This window comes from Pyricularia grisea, assembly GCF_004355905.1.
Source record: "Pyricularia grisea strain NI907 chromosome Unknown Pyricularia_grisea_NI907_Scaffold_8, whole genome shotgun sequence".
Lineage (NCBI taxonomy): Eukaryota > Fungi > Ascomycota > Sordariomycetes > Magnaporthales > Pyriculariaceae > Pyricularia > Pyricularia grisea.
In genome coordinates this window covers 200309-217213 of record NW_022156721.1, presented here as the reverse complement: position 1 = coordinate 217213, position 16905 = coordinate 200309, and the positions used below count along the sequence as shown (strand labels likewise).

Sequence of the window (16905 nt, the reverse complement as noted above, 5' to 3'; positions counted from 1 at the left end):
GTCCAATTCTTGCGTCCTAAACCACACCCACTGGGGCACAGATGGCCTAAGGAAGGGTGGCGTATTTTTTTCTTCGCTCTGAGATGGAGGGGAACCTTCGGGAGGAGGGGGGGAAGAACAGAGATCGAAGAAAATGCCGCGGAGGTCAACGTGGGTCCATACGGTGGCTTGTGTCAATCACGTTTGTCCACGCAACGCTCTTCCCCGAGTTTTGGCACCAAGGATGTAAGCAGTCAAGGTTTAGTTAGAGTACTTTGCATCCTTATCGCAGCCAAAAAAAACTTGCCACTGGGGAAATAGGTACCTAGGTAGCTACAATAGCATTGGGTATCAGCTCAGGATAAAATAGCGCCGGTCCATATCTTTAGCACCCGCATACTTCCGTAACGTCACCGCTACATTTGAGAGGCATGACCAGATAGCCAGAAACCGCCGGACTTGTCATTTGGAATCTTCCCACCGCCGGGGTCGTGCGAAAATCCGGGTCACATAGGAATAAAAACAAGAGCAAGAAAAAAAAACCCCCCGAGGATAAACGGTCAAGACGCGGCGCGTACGCCGGCTCAACTTTAGAAGAGCTGATCTGGTTGGTTCGGGTGGATAATGTCCTTTTGGGTCTGCAGACCAGTTCTTTTTGCTTCTTTGCAGGGTTAGGTAAAAGGACTGACAAACATGCGGATGTCGGACCACTCAAATTTCATGGTCTGCTGAGGTTGCGTGGGGGCCGGCCTTGAGTGTCTTGGTTTGTTTGCTGATTGGAATTTACCAAAAGGCTTCGGTTCTACACTGGCAAGTTTACAGTCCGTTAAATGAAGAGCTTACAGAGACTTAGGTACAGGTATGGAGTCAAGTGATTGATTGTAGCACCAAGAACCAATCGACAAACTTTGGATCGGAAAAAGTCGCAGGCTTGACGTCGTATGCCACTTATGGTAGGTAGGTTAGGTTGTAATGAAAATGTGGAGGTGGCGAATAATACTTGGGTTTTTAAGACCGAGGAAGGTCGGCATCTACGGAGTATCTGACCAGCAAGGCTTGGTAGGGTATAGAATTCTGGTGGCTTTGCAGTTGACGCATGAGTTGTCAAATCCATGTGGTCTCGATTGGCTTGTGTGGGATACAATGAATGCTGAATGCTATGGCATGCATGCATGCATGCATTCATGTATGCAAGCGCTTTCCATCATCAATCAAGTTGTGGAGAAGACCCTGACTTGGTTAACCAGTTGGGCCAGCGGATAAGATCGCTTCAGTTGGCGTGCATGCAGGTTGCGATTCGTTGCCTCGTGATCAAGAGTGAATGAAGCAATGATAATCCTGACCTGATCCATGTGTGCAATCAACCCCGCACTAGGCTTGAGTACCGAGCTGGGCGAGCGTATCGGTTGTTTGCAGTTGTACGATTGGGGGGCGATCAAGATCCAAGGAAGAGGAGGTTGAAGGAACATGGAATGATAAGAAAAACAGTCGGGCAAAGGACTCGGGTATTACCGTGTCATTATTGATTGCAACTGCCAGCAAAGTTAAAACCTGGGTTTGACGGCTTCAGGTACTGCATGTAGCTTGGGTAGGTACGATAGCTAAGGTACCATCGTACCTACCGACCGATTCAGTGTGATTTGGTGGAAATGTTTTTGATACAGTGTGTTCTTACAGTTACATACCCGCATGTACTGTACCAGCAATCTGTGAAATCTTGCTTTGACGCCCGAGGTTTAGAATCGAAATTTGGGATGAGAATGTCCTCAAAACCATGAAATCAAAAGTCAAATACCAAGTTATCTTGGCGCCAGCCTAGCATTACTCGAAACGTAAAGCATCAACAACTCGTTGACGGGCGATTTGGCCTCATGGAGACGTGGTCAATATGGAAAACTCTTCGTCGTTCAAACAGTTCGGTTGAATTGTTCATATTTGTGCGAGTGCGATGATGATCTGATCGACGAGAGAACGGTAAACCTCATTATCCAGACTTTTATCGACCCTGGGTGACTGGCAGACGTTATGAAAGCGGGAGACTTGCCACTCAGAATGATCCTAAGGACAGCCTTCGGCTTCCTATGCCATTCAGGAATTCTCACTGCAGCCAGTCTGTCGGGCACGTCTAGCTCGATCGAAAACTGCTCCGAATTTACCGCATCCCTATCAGATCTCCCCACAGGAAGCAACATCTTGAAGTCCACCTTCGTTCCAGCCAACTCTCTTACTGTAGACGGCACCAACAACACTCTGCCGTTTTGTCGCATCCATGGCAATGTCGCCTACACAGCCAACAACACCGTCAACTTTCAACTATGGCTGCCGTCTAAAGATGATCACAATGGAGATTTCCTAGTTGTAGGAAACGGCGGACTGGGCGGCTCCATGATGGAGGACTGGATGATGAAGCACCTGCATCTCGGCTTTGCCATTGCTGCCGGTGACGCAGGACATCGTGTAGCCGACAACGGCGGGGAAGTAACTGCGCGTCCTGGGCTTGACCTACCCTTCATGCATGATCCAGACCAGCTCCTCGCCTGGATCAGGAATGGGGTCGCTGCGATGACGCCAGCCGCACGACAAGTAGCCGACGCCTTCTACCAACCGCAGACCACCAAAAAGGCTCTTTTCTACGGGTGCTCCACCGGAGGCGCGCAGGCATATGCGCTCGCGCAGTACCACCCGGAGCTCTTTGACGGCATCGTCGCGTCCTGTGCATTGGACTCCTTCTCTCGCCTTATGATAGCGTTTCTGTGGAGCCGCGAAAAGACAAAGGGCAAGGCCGAGTTGTCTCTGAACACGTTAAAAATGATCAGGCGTGAGGTGTTGGACAAGTGTGATGCCCTGGACGGCGTCGTCGATGGCGTCGTTGAGAACCCGCTAGCCTGCGATTTTGACTACCGCACCCTTGCCTGCGTCGACTCCCAGGGCCCTCCGTCTCGCTGCCTGACCCCAGCTCAGATGAAGGCAGTCGAGGCCTTCTCCAAAGGACCCAGAGATGTCCGCACCAACGCTACCATCTATCCGGGATTCCCTGTATCGACCGAGACGGAATGGGATCTCCAACCGGCTTGGCTGGTAAACATTTTCGCCACGCCCCTGATGCAGAATCTCGTCTTCAAGAATCTCACATGGGACCCGGACACGTTCGATTTTGGTCAAGATGTCGACAGAGTCCAACGCGAGGCGGGTGAATTTATCGATTCCATCAGTCCCGACCTGTCGGCCTTTCGCAAGGCCGGTGGCAAGATGATTGCCATCCAAAGCTGGGCCGACCCGATGGTGGGGTCGATGCATGCGATCGACAAGCTAAAGGCGGTCGAGGAGAAGCTTGGAAACGGCCAGGGGGTCGGTGATTTCTTCAGGCTGTTCATGGTGCCCGGTGGTGGACACTGCACCTCGGCCAGGACCTACCCTCAGGTGCCAGGAAACTGGCACTCCACAGAGGCTTTGGCGGCCTGGGTCAAGTCTGGAACACCGACGGAGGAGATATTAGGCACCGATCCTGCAGATGCCAGTAAGAAGGGCAAGACAATCAAGCTGTGTCCGTGGCCCAAGACGGCCAAGTTTGTCGGGGGTAATCCGGATGATTGGACCTCTTTCAAGTGCGGATAGACGTTTGCATTTCTGCTTACCTGCATTTCCCGTCGTGGTGCCCAAGGTTAGGTCGGTCATAGCCCTGCCTCTTTTTTTTTTTTTTTTCTTCTTTTTCTCTTCTTTTGAAGTTGTGCGATTATTTCCGGACAACAAAGCCAGATGCATCTCATGTCTGCATAACACCGTCGTCTAGAATTTGTTTGTGCTGATCAATGTGCATATAGTCAACAGCATAAACAAGCAAATTTCCGGTTGATTTTGAGGTCTAATGTGGAAGCTCGTCAATAACTGCCCGGTCATCGATGCTACTCTGTGATGAAGGAAGCTTTATGCTTACCGCACGTGGCAATTCGAAGCGCAAATGACTAGACTACCAGGTAGGTACCTAGATTAAGTGCAGCAGACAATTTCACATGCCAACCAAAAAAGAAAGGCACGTCACATTATCACTTGGCTACGATAAAGCATACATGAGAACGCAGGATTCCCACAATGCAACAGCTCCATTACATACAAAATAGCGAGATTTATTTGGCCGAGATGTCTAAGCGTAGAGTCCAAAAAAGGCAGCTGAAAAGATCCGGCAGTGGCCGAAGCGGAAGGAAATCTAGCTGCCGCAGTGCAAAAGAACGGTAGCTAATTTGACAAAAGACAGGAGCCGAGGGGGGGCCAGAGCCGGGGTGCATTTTTTTTTTTAATCCCTTGCATGCCGAGCCCCGATCCAGACGTCGCTTGGTCGGAATTGTAGCTGTCATTCGGCGCGGAACCCCCCCTGTCAACCCTGCCACTTGGAGATTTGCCACCAGTCACCTTTGTGGGTTAAGATGTGTTAATGTGAAAATGATATTGACCAGGTTCCCAAGTGCGAGATTTCCCGCTGTCACTCTTTGGGGGTGCCTGGACAAAATCCTACAGTACGTACGTCTACCTGCGACATTAAAGTCCATGCAACACACAGATAAAGTACTACCTAGAAATTCACTATTTAGTCAATGCTTTGTGGGGGATCTTCGCTAAGAACGCAACGTTGACTTGCACTGCCGCTTTGTCTTGGTTGGTTACTGCCTGCGTTCTTAGCAAGCTTCCAAAACCGTAACATAATTATCATCACGACTTTTTTGTATGTCATATTCAAGGGCGCTTAACGAGGGTTTCTTTTTTTATTCTGCGTTTGCTTTTTGAGAGGTCAAATTTTACTTCTGGTCCCGACGGAACGTTTTCTCCCACATCAGATGGCGAAAAAAAAAGTGTTCCCAGCGAGAGAGAAATGTTTCATACTTTGACAGGGTGTTAATCTTGATTCGTCCAATCATGATGCAGAAACGGTCGAAACACAACGCCCTTTCCCCTTTCCCGATGGGCGCTCCATGAGACAAACCCCTGGATTACGACGCCCATTCGTCCAAGTTCATCCCATCAGCTGTTCCGGTAATATTATACTGACTGTGTTCAAGAGAAAGAAAAAAAAATTATCACGCAAGAACCAAAAAAGAAAGAGTACAGGTTATTGTCCGTGATCTGCGAAAATCCCGGCTTTGGCTGTCAAGACTAGATGAAAGATTACCGTTTTCCTGGGCTGAAGACATGGCAGCGCAGCCGCAGCGACGATTTCAAAGTGACACTTTAAAGCATGGCTTGGACGAATAGTCCAATATACCGCATACATGGGCTGGGCTGCTATGTACTCTTATTTTTGTTATGCCGTTCCATCTTTTTTTTGGTCAGATGCGTGAGCTTACTACAACACCACTGGCCGTGCATTGCATATACTAGGACTAATCCGCTCTCTGGCTTCCTTCTGATGTCTAAACCCCCCCTGGTTTGATCTTTTATTCCTTCCTTTCTCATCAAAGTGTACAAGATTTGCCGTGGTAGCGAATGCAGGTACCGAATGAAGACCGACGAAATGTGGGAGGGTGCCAATGCGATAAACACCCCCTAAAATTACCCATGGTGGACCAATCCCAAGCCAAATACAGTCGTTTTCTACAGCTTGTCTTTGTTTCTTCTGTTTCTGTTCTATCCTAGTTCGAGAACACCCTCTTTCCCATCCCTTGCTTGGCCTCTAATCCTAGACACCCTTAACATCTTGTCATATTACCCTCCTTTCGGGTCTAGAACTTGGCGGTTGATTTTTGTTTTGGGCTGGTAAGCCAGACTGATGGAGATCTGATCCAGTAGCGAGACCAAAGTTTGGCCCAGAGACATTATACTCATCCTCCCTTATAAGTTGCGCGGCTGGCCCGTCGTCCCATGATGAGATTTGAGTCCCGACAGCTTCTTCGACCATCGTTCTCTCGACAAGCCGCTCCTTTCCGCATTGCTTTGGCCTCGTTGCCCTCTACACTCCTTTTGTATATCAAGTTCACTTGACACTCGGTCAATTATTGACTTTTTGTTCATCTGGCCTTTGTCCCCCTAAACTTACAGGATCGACTTACACATTCTTTTATATCGACGATCACTACTTCAATTTGCCTAGAATGCAGATCTCCAAAGCCATTCTCTCCCTCCTCGTCCCGGCCCTGGCCGTAGCGACTGATGCTCCAGGGTATGCGGGATTCACCCGTATCTGGCAGGACAACTTTATGGGGTAAGTAGAGCCGTCTGCCTTTTTAGTATAACTATAACCTTGATATTCCCGACCCACCTCACTGTCACAACACACCTTTGTGTTTTGCATTACCACCCCCAATTATATAGATATGACTACATCCCAATAGACTCCAAAACTAACCAACCAAACCATCACACAGAACCTCGGGCATCCTCCCCGACGAGGGCAAATGGAACATCATCGACCGCGACATCGGGGTCAACAACGAGCTGCAGACGTACCGGCGCTCTGCGCGCAACATCCAGCTCTCGGGCGGGCAGTCTCTGCAACTCATACCGTGGCGCGACTCCTCGGCCCGCGGCGGCTGGTCTTCGGGCCGCGCCGAGTCCAAATACGTGCTGACGCCTCCGTCGGGCCGCGTGACGCGCGTCGAGGCCCAGCTCCGGTTCGGCCCAAACTCCATCGGCAACAAGCAGGGGATCTGGCCGGCGTTTTGGATGCTGGGGGACTCGATGCGCCACGGCACCGCCTGGCCCGCCTGCGGTGAGCTCGACATCATGGAGACGGTCAACGGCATCCTCACCGGCCACGGTACCACCCACTGCGACGTCTACCCCGGCGGTGCATGCAACGAGCCGTCGGGGATAGGTGCGGCCGTGACGCTGGCCAACCAGGATACGCACACCTGGAGGCTTGAGATTGATAGGAGGGCTAGCAGGTGGCAGGATGAGACGATTACCTGGTTTTTGGTGAGTCTTGTGTATTGCTTGTGTTGCAGGGCTTTTCTGAGCAAAAGGGCACAAGAAAAAAAAAAAAAGAGTGATACTAATTACAAATCTCCGCACAGGATGGACGTCAGTTTCATCAAATCACTGGAAACAGGATTGGCAACGAACGCGTCTGGACCAGCCTGGCCAGGAGCCCGCTCTACATCATTCTGAACGTGGCTGTGGGCGGCGACTGTAAGTTACAAGCCATCGCATTATCTCTTGTTCACTCGCTTTGCTCGACGAGGAACACGGAGCTGACCATTACCAAACAGGGCCCGGATACCCAAACAGCAACACTCTCGAAGGATGGGGACAGATGATGGAGGTTTTCTACGTTGCCCACTACCAGAGCACGTAGAGCACCCTACAGTACAGGGGGCCATTTTGCTTTTGCTCATCAGAACATTCGCTTTTCATTACCGACATATTTGAACACTTCTTTGTACATATTTATAAATCGTATTTGATCAGAACAGCCCATACAAGATCAACATGATCTTGTTGCGGCGCATATAGCTTGTGTAAACGAGAACACGAGAAACGCAAGAGTATATACCTCGTACCTTCATATTGCAAGCATCCTAGAATGATACCCGTGGTAATCCATAGTAGTTGTCTAAGCCAAATTCTCCGGACAGAAACACCCTGCCCTGTATCGATGCGGGAGTCAAGCACAGCTCAAACCTCGTTAAAATGCTTACAGGTGCCGGATGTTGTGGTCAATGATAGGCCATGCCACAAAGAAAATGCAAGTGTGTGCGATGCCACTGCCGGAAGCCCCTGCCAAGCCGCGTAAGCTCGAAATTTTTGGTGCACTCGGTAGTGATTGCGCCCTAATGTGAATTGTACCACTGTAGCGTAGCCCCAGCAGAGCTGCATAATGACAATATGGTTGGATAGGATATACCAGAAGATCTTGCACTCCACTGTAGCCAGGGGCCCTGTTCAGTCCTTCCTCAATAGTTGGTGGGGCCTAGGTCGCCTAAGTCCAGCTGGATCCATTATGACCTGCTGTTCCTGGCAATACCGAATGTCCCCAGCGCATTGTCACATTCATGTGACATCAAGATAGGCACCTAGGTACCTAGGCAGCCGGAGCGTTCTCTCCAAATGTTCGTCGCGTCCAAAAGTAAATGTGCAACACTGATATCCCTCTACCTTAGCGGCGGTGTCGATTTGATTGGGTGTCATGGATGGATGATGCAAGGATGCCTATTACCATTCGATTCTTGAAGCACATAACACGTGATGTTGGACAACAAGGGCAGATCAGCAGTTTCGCAGGGACCTAGATTACGTCATTGTAGCCTTTGGCATGTTGGCATAACACGAGAGCTGCCAAGGTATCGACACTGGCTGCAATTCTCTACCTTGGCCAACCCCCAAGCTTTCTTGAGCCAACACAGAACTGATTGAAGCCCCGCCCCAAAAATCACCAAGGAAAACTCCTAATCAAGCTAAGCGCAAAATGTCGCAAAACATCGACGAAAAGAACAACATGCCGCTGCAAACTCCATCGGCGGCTGTACTGGTCAAAGAGCAGCCAGTTCTACTGGAGACGATGGGTATGATGTTCTATCTCAGACCTTTGCCTTCAGGAGGCGGTTTCCTGAAACTTGCGAAATTGATGCTAATCCATAGGACATGCAGATGTTCGTCCACAGGCGGGCGCTTCTCGGGCGAATCCAGACTCAACTCGCAGCAGTGGAGATGAAGCCGAAGTGGGCCTCAGAGGCGGTGACAACGGTCGCGGCGGTTGCTGTCCGGGTCGTTTCTGTTTCTGCATACCATGCCCGCTTCCATTCGACTGCTGCTGCGTAACGATCTAAATAGTGGTGGAGATGTGGTGGTGCTTATCGATCTTGGAGCGAAGGATGAATCTCTGGAGTATGTTGATGGAGTAAAATCTCGAGTCTTTAGTGCCGGTGGATGTTTTAAAGTATCCTGGCAGGTCTGGGCAGGTCAAATATTGGAGGAAATGTAGTATCCGGGGCTCAATCGTCAAGAACCGACTTGGCTCCTTGGCAGGGGAGATCAGTCCTCAACGCATGTAATATTTGCCAAGTTATTCTGAACATTTAAGTGCTTGGCTCATTGCTTGTCAGAAGTCGTGTTCGTTTAGAGCCAATATTTCCCCCACAGGTCGTATTCTTCTTTCGTACCCCTAAAGGTAAAATCAATCTCGACTACGTCCTGGAAACCCTCGCCGACCTTTGGTTCCTTGAGTCTCGAGTTGAAGCTATTGAAAGCTAGAGCGGGAAGTCCAGCTCGTGATTCGGGGTTCATCTAAAGAAGAATATCAGTATGCGCCTGGCAAAGTAAGTAGTAGCGTACTAAGGGGCCGGTAACTCACTGTATCGTTCATAGACCGGACGGCGTCATTGTGTTGAGCCAATGACAGCGGTGTCTTGAACCACACACAGCGTATAGGAACACCATGTTTCTTAGCGAGAGCGACCCATTGTGCCCTGGTGTCTGGATCAGGATTTGTATTATCTACGAGATTTGGGATGTTAGTCAGTTGCATAAGTGAGCCACCACCGACCAAGGATGACATACCAACGGCGACCGAGACTTTATCCTTGAGCATCTCGGCAGCAGCGCTCAAGCACTTTTCTTTGCTATATTGAGATTGGTTAGCCTGGCACCACTCAGGACTGGCAGTTGGAAAACATACGTTTTCAGCGTGTCTTGGTTAACCCTCCCGTACCCAAGCGGCTTCAAGTATTTCCAGTAGAATGTGCTCTTTCCTGCGCCTGGAGGCCCACAGAAAAGGATAATGTCCTTGTCATTCTTCCGCTCTATAAGCGCCTTGTGCTCTCCGTCGTGATCTAGGAATGGGTGGCTGGCGAGGTCGAAATCACGGACAAAATCCCGGGGTTCCTCTCCCAAAAAGTACTCCTCTGGAGTCTTGAAGTCTATTCCTATGTTATGGGCCAGATTGCGATCTGAGCAGCTAAAGTCCTTGGGTAAAGCCGCTGGTCCCGCTCGACTCTTGCCTTTACTCTTGATGGCCGCGTTCGCAGTCACGGCGCTTGCAGAAACCAACTGCGCTGTCCGGCCGCCCGCATCTCCAACGAAGAAACTGTGTTCCATGTCTGGTGTGGCTCCGGTCCCTTTCAGGTCATAGTCGTCGAGCATCTCATCCCACATGCCGGGTCGTGGCTTGCGAAAGATGTCCTTTGCCGTCGCAGCGTAGAGAGTGATGGGGATGTCGAGTTTTGACAAGATGGAATTGACCTTGACTTTGAACTGATCGGTCCGTTTGGTATTTTTTGGCCCCTTAGACTTGGGATCGGGGTGAAGCGTGAGGCCTCCTTGGTTCGAGAAAATGACGACACGGTAGCTGGAAAGTCAATACTTGTCAGCAAAGTTTTATGTCATGGTGCCAGGTCAAAGCTCATAGAATAGAGAGCTTGCGTACCCGTCTTCATGGTATAAGCTCTTGAGTTTAAGTGGCACGCATGGGTCCCACCACTGCCAGTCGCCAGGTCCGTCGGCATGCTTCTTGCCGGACGCTGTTCGTATGATAGTGCCATCCAGATCGAATGCCGCAACTTTTCTCCTCTTCGATGGTGGCTCGGTCTGGTAGTTTTCAGGGCTGTATTGTGCAACTAGGAGAGTTGCGCGAGCGTCATTGTTGTCCTTTCCATTGTTTGGTGGGATGCGCTCATTCCAGATTGTTCGTTCCTTGGGCTTTTGGGAAGTTGGAGTGAAGAAAGAGGCGACGGCAGTTTCTGAGGCAACATTGTTGTCAGTTTCCAAGTTCTCGGACCATTCCAAGGTCTTGAAGGCCGGGCTTTCTGTGGCACTGACTGGTGATTGTTGTCTGCGCTTTTCGTTTGATAGGTGGTGGGGAGATGGCGGCATTGCTTGCCCGTCGCTTCCCAGGTGAAGACATCGTCCACACTCTCGTTTGGTTGTGTCGTTGGACCAGTTCTTGTGGTAAACCAAGTTGCAAGCTTTTCCAGACGATACCAGTAGGTATTGGGCGGGGAAACAGTATGCGCAGCATTAATATTATCGGTATTAAAGGATGAGTAGAAACACATTCATGATGGAAGCCTCCGTATAGGAGCGTGGCTGCCGGGAATTGAAAAGACCCGGCCGCGTTCGTTGGTGGGGTTCAGACGCGAATTCACGTGAGACCCATATTTCTCACTGGTCTGTCTCTGCGCTGACTTTTCCGACTGGAGTCCACCAATCTCAAATTCCATCATCCCACCAGTAACTAAGACAGTTAGGTAGGGTATGTAGTCACATCCTGTCTAGGTACCTTGTCTAGGTACCTAGGTACCTTCCTTGGTCTAGTCTAGGTTCCATACTGTCTACCTCTACGTAAGTTGCCTCGAATTGCCTCAGTAGGGCTCATTGGAAGCCCATGCACCAACCTGTAGAACTGAAATATAGGATGTGTGGTATTCAATAGTTCTTCAATCTCGGTGGCTCCTCGGTTCTCGACCCACACTCATAGCCGGCCCGAAACATTTGACAGTTTTCAATCCGTCACGTTCTCTTCTCTTTTTTTTTTCTTCACTGCAGTGGGTTTTCCCCTTTTTCATCACAGTGGGCTGCAGTATTCAAATTACGTCATCGCACAGCTCAGGATAGCTCCACTGCTTGAAGATTCCCCATTGTTCTGCACAAGTTCTCTATTATAGTGTACAGGTACCCATGTACGTAGTAGGCAGAGTTGAGGCGCAAAACGGCGGGTCAGCAAACAACCTTCGGCTAAAATGTTATGGGTGCCATTCATCACGGTTAGCACCCGACTAGTGAGTAAATCCCTTGGACCCTGCGCGCAGCTAATGGACGGCCATCTGCACTCCATGTCGATGACGTTCTGTTTGCAGTGCATTTTGTACAGAGTAGTACTGCCTTACCGTCAATAAGGAAAGCCAAGATTCGGCCTAGCCGGCAACCTTGTTGCGGGCCGATGGACACTAAGCTTGGAACATTGGCCCCGCACAGCAATTCCCAAAAACAGGAATCAAATCCAACGACATCGAATCTGCAAACTTCTGCATATGTACCACGGTATTGCGCCGAGCAGGCTCCGAAGATCTTCAGTCATGTTTCCACACTGAGAGGTCAACCGTTGGTACGACTGCGTGGTTTTACCTGGAAAGTCCGAGGAGAGGTCAACGGTCAGATTGTGTCTTGCCCCAGCTTCCACTGATTCTCGAATCGAACATTGCAGGTACCTGACTGTGCGGGTGCAATTACTTGCTTTTGTGTTGTTTTTTCTTACTAAAATTCCCGCCCTCGGAAGCCTCGTTTTGATTCTCACGGCTTTAAATCAGATACGGCTAGATCTCAATAAAGAAAATATTGCTTTCAAGTCAAGGATGTATTCAGCTGTATACGCTAAATACGAAGCCATGTTCGCAGAAATAGTCTGCTGTTATGCATACCTACCAACCTTGAAATTCTACAGGAAGGTGACAGAAATTATAAGCTCGCCACTGAGGACTTGTAAAAGTCAAGATCCTTGTTGCAAGTTTAGGTTCCACTCGGCCCTTGTGCAAGTTCAGCCAAGTGGAAGCCTGCGCAGAACAAACTTGACTTGGGATGACCCTAGGCAGCATCTAGGAAAGGAAAGGTGTTACGTTGCATATGATATGTATCCAGTCCATTGTCATCATACTGCCGTAGTGTACAACGCGCAAGTTATGGGTTGTGCTAACCAATCCATCTATCTACCCATGACCGCTCTAGCAAGGTACTTATTTACTCCGTAAACACGCCAGCGGGAGCCCGAGGGGTAAAACAAAACTCCACATGCTTACCCCGGACTACGTTGACAATATGGGAAATATTTTCCCAGACCCCACAGCCGTCTAATGTCGATCCCTGTACAAGGTCTGATCTAGTGTTTAAGCCAAGGTATAATAACGCGACCGCCACATCGTGACAGTGCTGCGCGACCTAAGTGTTTGTTTCTTTGCCAAGTTTCTTTGCAGGAGCACTCATCGCATTCAAGGCTGTAAGATATCAAACCAGCCAAAATGTATGTTGTGGTAAGTCAACAAACAAGCAAGCTTGGGCTACTGTGATAGTCACACACTACTCATTTCCTAAGACGCTACTGCTCTTTGCTGACACAATTCACTTTGTCCTATTCAGGGAAACATTTACCTCATCGCCGCCATATCGGTGATCGGCGGTGCGCTCTTCGGTTTCGACATTTCGTCCATGAGCGCTATCATATCGACTCAACCATATCTGTGCCGCTTTAACGAGCTTGTAAGTTTGCGCCCGAGGCATCAGATAACAAGCACATATCATCTCTCCCGGAAGCTGACCCAGGACCATGGTTTAGGGATTCAACGAGAATGGTTCCTGCAAAGGACTGCATGAGGATGTCCAGGGAGGTATCGTGGCCGCAATGCCTGGTGGCTCTCTAATTGGCGCTATGGTCTCTGGTTTCCTTTCTGAGTAAGTGAACATGTTGACGGATTTGAGGGCATCAGAATATATACTGACTAGGTTCATCTATCTAGTCACTTTGGACGCAAGCCAACTATCCAGATTGGTGCTGCCATCTGGTGTGTTGGATCCATCATTACGGCAGCTTCAGTCAATGTGCCCATGTTGGCCATTGGCCGTGTCATCAACGGCTTCTCCGTTGGTATCTGCTCTGCCCAGGTCCCCGTCTACATCTCTGAGATCGCCAAGCCATCGGTTCGCGGACGCTTGATAGGGATGCAGCAGTGGGCCGTGACGTGTACGAATCCCCACCCATGATGTTAGACTTGGTGTTTTGGTGGTTATGTGGTGACTGACAATGATGAACAACATATTAGGGGGTATCGCCATCATGTTTTGTAAGTTGCCCCCAGTAATAATACAGAAGTGGGTCTAGGCGGCTCCAGCTAACAATCCATTTTACTTCCCTTTCAGTTATCTGCTACGGCTCCTCTTTCATCAAGTCCGAGGCTGCTTTCCGTCTGCCATGGGGTATCCAGGCTCTCCCTGCCGTTCTCCTGGGCGTCGGGCTCATTTTCCTTCCCGAGTCTCCTCGATGGCTGGCCAAGCATGACCGATGGGAAGAGACGCTGGCTGTGCTCGCTCGCACACACGGCAATGGTGACAATAACGCTCCCTTTGTCGTAAAGGAGATGGCTGAAATCCGGGAAGTGGTCGAGTTTGAGCGCGCCAACGCCGATGTCTCGTATCTTGAACTTTTCCGTCCCAACATGATCATCCGGACCAGCATTGGAGTTGCCACCCAGGTTTGGAGCCAATTGGTATGCACCTATCTTTTCCCGTGCCCTATTCTTCCACAATTACTATTGCTGATCGCTAACACGTATCCTGCTTAGACTGGAATGAATGTCATGATGTACTACATCACCTACGTTTTCACCATGGCCGGTCTCGGGAGTGATGTCCTCTTGCCCAGCGGTATTCAGTTCATCATCAACGTCGTCATGACCGTGCCAGCCCTCATCTGGATGGACAGCTGGGGTCGTCGTCCGACATTACTGGTCGGCGCTGCTCTCATGTGTTTATGGCTATGCATCAACGCCGGTTTATTCGCCACCTACAGTCGTCCTCCGCGACCCGAGGACAACTTTACCTCGGCTTCCATGTCCATGAAGATTGAGGGCGCCCCTGCCAAGGCTGTCATTGCCTCAACATACCTGTTCGTCGCTTCGTTCGCCTGCACCTGGGGCCCGACCTCTTGGGCCTACCCCCCTGAGCTCTACCCTCTACGACTCAGAGGCAAGGCTGTCTCCCTTGCTACCGCAAGCAACTGGACTTTCAACTTTGCCTTGGCATACTTTGTGCCACCGTAAGTACCCCTTCCGGAGTTTTTTTTTTGTTTTTTTGCTGCGACTCTCCCGCAATTTTGAACCACGATTTCCTAACCCGAAACCTTCATCCAACAGCGCATTCGCCAACATCACATGGCGCACCTATGTCATCTTCGCCGTCTTCTGCGCCACCATGTTCATCCATGTGTTTTTCTTGTTTCCCGAGACGGCCAACAAACCCCTTGAAGAAGTTTCCGAGATGTTTGACGACACCAAGCCCGGCGCCATCCGCTTCATCGGTACCCCGGCCTGGAAAACACACAACATACGCAACTCTGCGCGTAGCGTTGAGCGTAGCGAGTTCGACGTCGAGGACAAGAGGGCAGTCACGCCGCCATCAACGGAGCAGAAGGAGACTGTTGCATAGTGGAGGCCGTTACCGGTAGAGATACTTCTACATGGAGTAGTAGTATCTTGCCGACTAGGTGCCTGGAAATCTACCGCTAAAAGGCCATTGCGAACGATAAATCAGATTTACTTCCTGGTCTCATAACATCATATCGTGAAGACCAAAATTTGAGAAAAAGAAAAGTCACTTCCTACCTTACTTAGTTCCCCAAAACAACCCCGCCGTATGTCAACCACCAACTCGCAACATCAAAATCAAAATTCCTGATGGTGGGCCCTTTGGCCCATGCCGAGGAGTGTGCAGATTCGGGTCTCGAGCAACAGATATGATCAAACATAGAAAAAGTCGAGCGCCGACCTCCCAGACAGTGAGACCACCTCCCAGGCTCTCTGGGTACCTGTCCTACCTAAGAAACTCTCTGTGCGGTGGGACAAAGATGCAGAAAAAGATTCAAAAGAGAAGGAACAACGGTTTGTCCAGTTGCAAGCCGTTGAAATTCGCAAATAAAAGTCCGTCTGTAATAGAGGTTCTGGCTTGTGCTGAGAAGTGTGTGCCGAAAGGACCGACGAGAAAAAGAGCTGGAGATGAATATTACCACACTGAAAGTTTATGAGTTAATGCATGATACGAAATGAAAAGATTTGGATCAATCAGTGCCATTGTGTTTGATCCCACAGAAAATACCATGAAAGGAGTAACACGGCAGTTTCTCACTGGTACCGATCAAAGACCTGAACCTTGAGGGATCTTGACGTTTCTGTCTAGCTTGCTGCTCTTCTGTCTCTGAAAATGTTAGTGAGCTGTGGTGTAGTGGGCTTAGAGACCTCACCCTACCGAGGTTGGAAGACTGTTTCCATTTGAAGTTGCTTGCCCGACTCGTCCGAGTGCGCCCACTGCCGTATATCCGCATGCGCTTCTCGTTCAAGCCTCCCATAGATCTATTGGTGAACCAAACGCAGTTGGAGATCGAGACGTGGCTCTGCCAGGTGCAATACAGACATTTGTAGAACCAGGTCTGGCCAAATCGACCAGACCAGCCCTAAGCATTGGCGCTGAAGTCTTTACAGGCGTATGAGGCACATCTGGCTTGGCCTCCTCTTCTGTTGTCCATTCCACCTGGACCGTCGTGGAAAGACCCAGACAAGCACGACTTTCGCCCTGCTGACCACCCTGATCGGCGGGATTATATCCCCCTGAAGTGGTGGTAGAGAGCCGCGAAGGAATCTTAACGCCTATTTGTTGGGCTTGGCGAGTGTTTCGGGAGAACGAATAAACTATCTCGAGTACCGGCCATGTTATGTGGCATTCGAGGTTCGCTGCGGGTTGTAGAACACCCACCCAGAGGTTTCTGGGGCGAGGTTTTGAGAATGACTTCCCGAAAGTTTCGTAAGTCCTCTATTGGCATAGAAGACTTCCGAATCGGGGATGGAGGTTCCTCTGTATGAGGATGCTGTGGCGTGGCTTTCCAACGATGATAGTGGTGCGAAATGCACATCCTCGCCACTTTGTCAGTGCAGGTGTTTTTTTTTCTTTTTTGTTTGGGAAACGGTTGTTAAGCCATGCCTGGCATTGTTGGGTTAGAGTCGGAAACAGCAGGAATACTGGCTGTGTCTGGTACGTAGTTGAGCTACATGGCTATTTGATCGTTCATCTGAACAGAATTCTCGATGACTCGACCCAGCTGATCAACAGCGAAAATGTCTTAGCATGGGCTTCCTTGATACCATCACGGCCGGGATTCTTAGCGGCTACCTGGAAAGCGCTCAAACTTTGGCCAATGTGTCAAGAACAGCAAGGTGGCGAGCGGAAGTAGCCTCAGCAAACAAATGTAAT

At 49.9% G+C, this 16905-nt stretch overlaps 5 protein-coding genes across 5 annotated transcripts; 3 read left to right on the top strand and 2 right to left on the bottom strand.

The window, feature by feature from the left end:
• Nucleotides 1-2031: 2031 nt before the first annotated feature.
• On the top strand, nt 2032-3878 carry PgNI_11939 (uncharacterized protein; the record flags this gene model as incomplete). Its single annotated transcript, XM_031131897.1, has 2 exons — nt 2032-3584; nt 3808-3878. The coding sequence occupies 2 exons, from the start codon at nt 2032-2034 to the stop codon at nt 3830-3832; spliced, it is 1578 nt and encodes a 525-aa protein (XP_030977148.1). The 3' UTR covers nt 3833-3878.
• Nucleotides 3879-5035: 1157 nt separating this feature from the next.
• On the top strand, nt 5036-7449 carry PgNI_11938 (uncharacterized protein). Its single transcript, XM_031131896.1, has 4 exons — nt 5036-6169; nt 6333-6882; nt 6981-7095; nt 7176-7449. Exons 1-4 carry the CDS (start codon nt 6060-6062, stop codon nt 7259-7261), a joined length of 861 nt encoding a protein of 286 aa, XP_030977149.1. The 5' UTR covers nt 5036-6059; the 3' UTR covers nt 7262-7449.
• A 628-nt stretch (nt 7450-8077) lies between these two features.
• Nucleotides 8078-10923, bottom strand: PgNI_11937 (uncharacterized protein). Its single transcript, XM_031131895.1, is given in 7 exon segments — nt 8078-8464; nt 8548-9189; nt 9257-9399; nt 9463-9524; nt 9581-10249; nt 10328-10706; nt 10720-10923. 6 exon segments carry the CDS (start codon nt 10916-10918, stop codon nt 9022-9024), a joined length of 1620 nt encoding a protein of 539 aa, XP_030977146.1. The 5' UTR covers nt 10919-10923; the 3' UTR covers nt 8078-8464; nt 8548-9021.
• Nucleotides 10924-12911: 1988 nt separating this feature from the next.
• Nucleotides 12912-15090, top strand: PgNI_11936 (uncharacterized protein; the record flags this gene model as incomplete). The annotated part of the gene is made up of 8 exons (XM_031131894.1): nt 12912-12923; nt 13030-13149; nt 13226-13341; nt 13407-13630; nt 13710-13730; nt 13807-14153; nt 14229-14701; nt 14799-15090. The coding sequence occupies 8 exons, from the start codon at nt 12912-12914 to the stop codon at nt 15088-15090; spliced, it is 1605 nt and encodes a 534-aa protein (XP_030977147.1).
• A 705-nt stretch (nt 15091-15795) lies between these two features.
• On the bottom strand, nt 15796-16366 carry PgNI_11935 (uncharacterized protein; the record flags this gene model as incomplete). Its single annotated transcript, XM_031131893.1, has 4 exons — nt 15796-15855; nt 15902-16051; nt 16072-16304; nt 16360-16366. 4 exons carry the CDS (start codon nt 16364-16366, stop codon nt 15796-15798), a joined length of 450 nt encoding a protein of 149 aa, XP_030977144.1.
• Nucleotides 16367-16905: the final 539 nt, after the last annotated feature.

What these genes read in the sequence shown, in the direction of transcription:
- PgNI_11938 (XM_031131896.1), top strand. Translation starts at nt 6,060, where the DNA reads ATGCAGATCTCCAAAGCCATTCTCTCCCTCCTCGTCCCGGCCCTGGCC. An exon ending in AGACGATTACCTGGTTTTTG is followed by an intron (nt 6,883 to 6,980) that starts GTGAGTCTTGTG and finishes ATCTCCGCACAG; the next exon opens with GATGGACGTCAGTTTCATCA. An exon ending in CGTGGCTGTGGGCGGCGACT is followed by an intron (nt 7,096 to 7,175) that starts GTAAGTTACAAG and finishes ATTACCAAACAG; the next exon opens with GGCCCGGATACCCAAACAGC.
- PgNI_11937 (XM_031131895.1), bottom strand. Translation starts at nt 10,918, where the DNA reads ATGCTGCGCATACTGTTTCCCCGCCCAATACCTACTGGTATCGTCTGG. An exon ending in AGCTTATACCATGAAGACGG is followed by an intron (nt 10,250 to 10,327) that starts GTACGCAAGCTC and finishes TTGACTTTCCAG; the next exon opens with CTACCGTGTCGTCATTTTCT. An exon ending in AACCAAGACACGCTGAAAAC is followed by an intron (nt 9,525 to 9,580) that starts GTATGTTTTCCA and finishes ATCTCAATATAG; the next exon opens with CAAAGAAAAGTGCTTGAGCG.